This window comes from Sinocyclocheilus anshuiensis, unplaced genomic scaffold (genome assembly GCF_001515605.1).
Source record: "Sinocyclocheilus anshuiensis isolate Anshui unplaced genomic scaffold, SAMN03320099.WGS_v1.1 scaffold217, whole genome shotgun sequence".
NCBI classification, from domain to species: Eukaryota; Metazoa; Chordata; class Actinopteri; order Cypriniformes; family Cyprinidae; genus Sinocyclocheilus; species Sinocyclocheilus anshuiensis.
The window spans coordinates 2,015,367-2,021,290 of record NW_015536538.1 but is presented as its reverse complement, the minus strand read 5'-3'; the positions used below and the strand labels follow the sequence as shown (position 1 = coordinate 2,021,290).

At 32.5% G+C, this 5,924-nt stretch overlaps 1 protein-coding gene across 2 annotated transcripts in view; it reads left to right on the top strand.

Annotated features, from left to right (window-relative positions):
- The window catches only part of LOC107696381 (mitochondrial coenzyme A transporter SLC25A42), a 17,233-nt gene that overhangs the window by 4,322 nt on the left and 6,987 nt on the right, over positions 1–5,924 (top strand). Inside the window, exons 5-7 of one of the 2 annotated variants that reach the window (XM_016496685.1) lie at positions 751–867; positions 2,962–3,113; positions 4,958–5,462. In XM_016496685.1, coding sequence (XP_016352171.1) covers positions 751–867; positions 2,962–3,113; positions 4,958–5,283 — 595 coding nt within the window. In that variant the 3' untranslated portion in view covers positions 5,284–5,462. Of the gene's footprint in view, positions 1–750; positions 868–2,961; positions 3,114–4,957; positions 5,463–5,924 lie in introns of those variants that run through there. The other variant, XM_016496694.1, reaches the window with a different exon arrangement.

Genomic DNA, 5,924 nt, shown 5'->3' with positions numbered 1-5,924 from the left:
TCAATCTGAGCAGCTGAGTCCTTAGCCATCTTCAAGAATCGGCTAAAAACACATTTCTTCCATCTTTATTTGACCCTCTGACTCTAGCACTCTCTATTCTAATTCTATTCTTTATAAAAAAAAAACTTTTAAAAAAACTTGCCCCTTTTAGACTTGCACTCTTTACTAACTGCTAACGAGTTTCACAATTTGAGTTGAATTACTGAAATAAATGAACTTTTCCACGACATTCTAATTTATTGAGATGGATCTGTATCTGTTTTCTTTTTATTTATTATATAATTTAAAAAAAACAACCTTGCTATGTGTACTACGTTAAGCTAACTGAGACTTGTTATAGCACTTGCATATCATTGCTCTTTTGTTGATTTTGATTGCTTCCATTGTCCTCATTTGTAAGTCGCTTTGGATAAAAGCATCTGCTAAATGTCTAAATGTAAATATAGCGCGATCTGAACCCTAAACACATTTTGTCAAAAAAAACCCAGTATCGTCCACTTTCAAGGCATCGTGAGTTCAGGTTTTACTGTAGAAGCCAACAAGCGCTATAATTTTGTAAGTTACCTGTATTTGTTTGAGTTATTATTACTTAATCAAAACAACCGAACTGCAGTTTGATTGATATTACTTGGATTGATTTATGAAAATAAATAAAAGTGGAGTTATCCGTTTTTGCAAATGAACTCTTCATTTGTTCATTTAGCCAAAGCGGCTTACAAATAAGAAATTAAACAATATGTTGTTTTGCAGAGCTCTGCCGCCTGTGCCGCGGCTGCTGGCCGGTTCGCTGGCGGGAACCACGGCTGCCATGATCACATATCCGCTGGACATGGTCCGAGCTCGCATGGCCGTCACACCCAAAGAGATGTAAGACCTGCATCATCTCACAGACTAAACTGGATGATAGGTTTACTCTGCTACATCTGCTGGAATGACACAGTTTGGATTTTGTTTTACTATACTGATTTATGTTAAAGAAGACATCGGATGCCCATTTTTCACAAGTTGATATGATTCTTTAGGGTCTTAATGAAAAGTCTACAACATACTTTGGTTAAAACTACTCAGTGGTAGTGTAAAACAACACCCTTTTTACCCTGTCAAAAACAGCTCCGTTTACAGCAAGTCGTTTTAGTGCATGTTCCTTTAAATGCTAATGAGCTCTGCTGACCCCTCCCCTCTCTACTGTGGGGTGACGAGCCATCCTCATGAGACTGTTTACTTTAGCCGTGGAACTTGCTAACTAGCACGTTATTAGGAAAGGGGATTTGCAAAGATTCATAAAAGAACCTTATACTGACTTCTGTAGATGAGGCTGGATCACGAATGATTTGCGTGAACATAAACGCATTTAGGTAGATCGGAGGAGCATTCCCTTCAGAAACAAACGTAATCCACTGTGTCTTCAGTGGCTCAGATGTCAGGAGTAAATGACGACTGCTATGTTCATTATTACATCCAACAACAGAACAACTCAATCGCTTAGGAGTCATTCTTGTCTAAATCTGCTCCAGCGGTGAAACAATGGCGGACTGATGACAGTCACTCAGGGCTGGTCTGTGCTGAAACGCTACTGTCAATCAAACTATCGTGGGAGGGGCCTGTCTGTGTGACGTCACACTGACAGGCATCTGAGATCGACTGGATTTGAGAAAAGGGAAATGATTTAACGAGATAAAAAAAAAAACACTGGGTGGATTTTTATCATTATAGGGTGGTTGTGTACACACACTGCCAACACACATTTATGTTCAAACAACATGTAAAAGTGCATGTAGCATCCGATGACCCCTTTAATTTTCAGAAATTAGTAGTCTATTTAAAATAATTAAAATGAAAAATATAACTTCAGAATTCTAGAAGTTTTAAGTGTTGAATGTTCTTCAGGCATCCCAAACTTTTTAACCAGTAAATGGCTTTTCAAATGTTTGTGATTTACTGGATAAGGATCAATGTTGAAAACATTAACTGAAATAACATACAGTATAAATATTAGATGAAAAACTTAAACTTAATAAACTAATAAAAAAATTTATACAATTAGAATTTGACAATCAGTTTGAAATAAAAAATGAAATCAGAATTTGAAAATCGGTTTGAAATAAAAAATCAAATCAGAATTTGAAAATCAGTTTGAAAAAATAAATTAAATAAAATTAGGTTTTGAAAATCAGTCTGAAATAAGTTTAAGTACTAAAATGAAGTACTATAGAAAATGAAACTAAAAGTGAAATAAAATAAATGAAAGCTAAATAAAAATGTTAACAATAAAATGAAAACTAATACAAATGACAAAAGCACATGATGAAATTACCAAAACAAACTGAAATTAAAATAAAAACTGAAAATGTAAAAATAAAAGCTCAAATATTAAAAGATAAAATATTAATAAATACTATAATAGTATATATATAATACTAAAATAACACTGAAAATGATTTTTAAAACCCACAATTTCTACCTCATAAAATATTTTAGAGCTTGACATAACTAGAAAAACGTATGCTCTTTATAAAATTGATCATGGTGTTTTAATATTTAATTAATTTCCATGACTACCCCAGTTCTAGAAATCACAATTTAAAAAAATAAATCCAGGTTTTCCAAGACTGCGAGAATCCTGTTTTTTCAAATACAACAAAACATTGTTGGGTTGAATCCAATTAAAGAACATTTAGATTTTTAGTTGTTTTGACGTATTGTAATGCTTTTGTCGTCATATTTAAATCATCTTGAAGCCCCTTGGACAGTTGAACAAATGAGATGAAGCGAGTTTTGATGTGATGTCACTGTGATGTCGCTGTGTGATGTTGTTGTGTGATGTCACAGTGATGTCACAGTGATGTCACTGTGTGATGTCGCTGTGTGATGTCGCTGTGTGATGTCGCTGTGTGATGTCATTGTGTGATGTCGTTGTGTGATGTCACTGTGATGTCGTTGTGTGATGTCGTTGCTGGTCAGGTACAGTAACATCCTGCACGTGTTCGTCCGAATCTCTCGTGAGGAGGGGCTGCAGACGCTCTACAGAGGATTCACTCCCACCATCCTCGGCGTCATGCCGTATGCAGGACTCAGCTTCTTCACCTACGAGACGCTCAAGAAAATCCACACAGGTAAAGCACGACTCTGTGTGAATCAGGGTCATTATAGCTTTGAAATTTAACCAGCTGCCATTTGATTATTATTTATATTTTGGTTTCAGTGTTGTTTTAGTTTCAAATAATTGACTGTGTTTAGTTTAGATTTTAATTGCATCACAAAAAACAGTAAGACTTTTCAATAAGATCCCATTAGTTGCCTAATTTTAACAATAAGCATTACATTTGTTACAATATTTATTAATCTTTGTTAATGTTATTTAATAAAAATATGGCTGTTCATTCAGCTCCGTTAAATAATATTAACAGATGCAACTTTTGAATTTAATAATGTTTTAATAAATGTTGAAATTAACATTTAACTAAGATTAATAAATGCTTTAAAAGTTTTTTTTTTTTCATTTTAGGTCCATTGAATAATATTAATAGATGCCAATTTAGATTTTAACAATATATTAAGAAATGTTGCAAGTAGCAATACTAAGATTAATAAATGCTTTAAAAACATTTTGAATTTTTAGTTCATTTTAGGTCCATTAAATAATATTAAAAGATGCAACTTTTGATTTTAATAATGTATTAATAAATGTTGAAATTAACATTTAAAGCATTTATTAATCTTAGTTAATGTGAATTTCAGCATTTATTAAAGAGGTCATATGATGCTGCTAAAAATTAACATTATTTTGTGTATTTGGTGTAATGAAATGTTTATGCGGTTTAAGGTTCAAAAAACACATTATTTTCCACATACTGTACATTATTGTTTCTCACTCCAAAGAGAAAGGAAAACTTGAAATCGCATCATATGACCCCTTTAAAACATTATTAAAAGCAAAAATCTGTATCTGTTAATATTATTTAGTAGACCTGAACTAAAATGAAGTAAAAAAGGAAAATAATATTAACAGATTAAACTTTTTTGAAATAATTTAATAAATGTTGTAATAAACATCAATTAAGATTAATATAAACACTAAGTATTCTTCATTGTTAGTTCGTTAACTAATATTATCAAATGAAATGTTGCTGTTACCAAAAAACTAGTCACAATCAAAAAGTTACATTTTAATATTCAAATATTCATTATATTATTAATATAATATTAATTAATTAATATTATTTTATATTACATTTTAAATATTTAAAATGTTTTATTTAATTGGCCATTTTTATTTATAATCTTAACTGTTAATTATTATTATTATTATTAACGTACATTATCATGTATATTGTTTTATCTTTTTTATATTTATTAAAAATGTTTTATTTATTTGGCCATTTTTATTTATATTCTTTACTGTTAATTATTATTATTAATGTACATTAGCATGTATATTATGTTTTATTACATTTTATATATTTATTAAAAATGTTTTATTTAATTGGCCATTTTCTATTTATTATTATTATTATTAACGTACATTGTCATGTATATTATGATTTATTATATTTTATATATTTATTAAAAATGTTTTAATTGTCCATTTTTATTTATTATTATTATTAACGTACATTATCATGTATATTATGATTTATTATATTTTATATATTTATTAACATTTTTTTATTTAATTGGCCATTTTTTATCCCCGTGTAGGAAAGTCTATGTGTTGGTGTATTTTTGGGAACACACTCTTTAAGTCTGCGTGGTTGAAATCCCCAGCCAAGATGAGAAAAGCATCAGGGTGGGCTGTCTGCTGCTCACTGATGTGCTGGTACAGTTAATTTATTATTAACGTACATTATCATATATATTGTGTTTTATTACATTTTATATATTTATATAAATTTTTTAATTTAGCCATGTGTTAGTAGTTATTTTCAGTATTCAGTATTGTCTCCTCTGGCTGTTTCAGAGCACACGGGCCGCTCTCATCCGTTCTCGTACGAGCGTCTGGCGTTCGGTGCGTGCGCAGGATTGATCGGTCAGTCGGCCTCTTACCCGCTGGATGTGGTGCGCAGACGCATGCAGACGGCGGGAGTCACCGGACACACCTACGGCAGCATCTTGGGCACCATGCGGGAGATCGTGATGGAGGAGGGCGTGATCCGCGGCCTCTACAAGGGCCTGAGCATGAACTGGGTCAAAGGGCCCATCGCCGTCGGCATCAGCTTCATGACCTTCGACCTCATGCAGATCCTGCTGCGCAAACTTCAGCAGTTCGGCCACAGTGCGCGGTAGCTGAAAAACACAACATTTAATAGTTTTTTTTGTTTTTAACCTGAGCAAATGCTGCCAATGAGGACGACGAGAAATGCCTGGCATCATGTGACTAGTTTAAAGTTCTGTTTTTTGATGCAAAAGCATATGTGCACTGCAAAAATGATTTTTTTACTTGGTATTTTTGTCTTGTTTTCCGGTACAAATGTCTAAACATTTTTTAAAATTAAGATGCATTTACTTGAAGCAAAATGACTCTAGATATTAAGTCTTGTTTTATGAAAATGAATCAAAATGAGGTGAGTTTATGCTTAAAACAAGAAGAAAAAATATCTGCCAGTGGGGTCAGAAAAAATTTCTTACTTCAAAGGGAAAGCAAAATAATTTTTCATACTCCACAGGCACACGTTCGTTCTTGTTTTAAGCCTAAACTTACTTCATTTTGATGAATTCTTCAAAAAACAACTTATTGTGCATCATTTTGCTTCTCGAGTAAATGTATCTTGGTTTAAGAACGTTTAGAAATTTGTACGGGAAAGCAAGACAAGAACACAGGTTAAGAAGCTGATTTCTGCGGTGTGTGTTCACACACATCAGGGGATTTGATGAAGACACACACATGCATTTTGAGTTTACAGCACGCGTTTGTGTGTGTGTGTGTG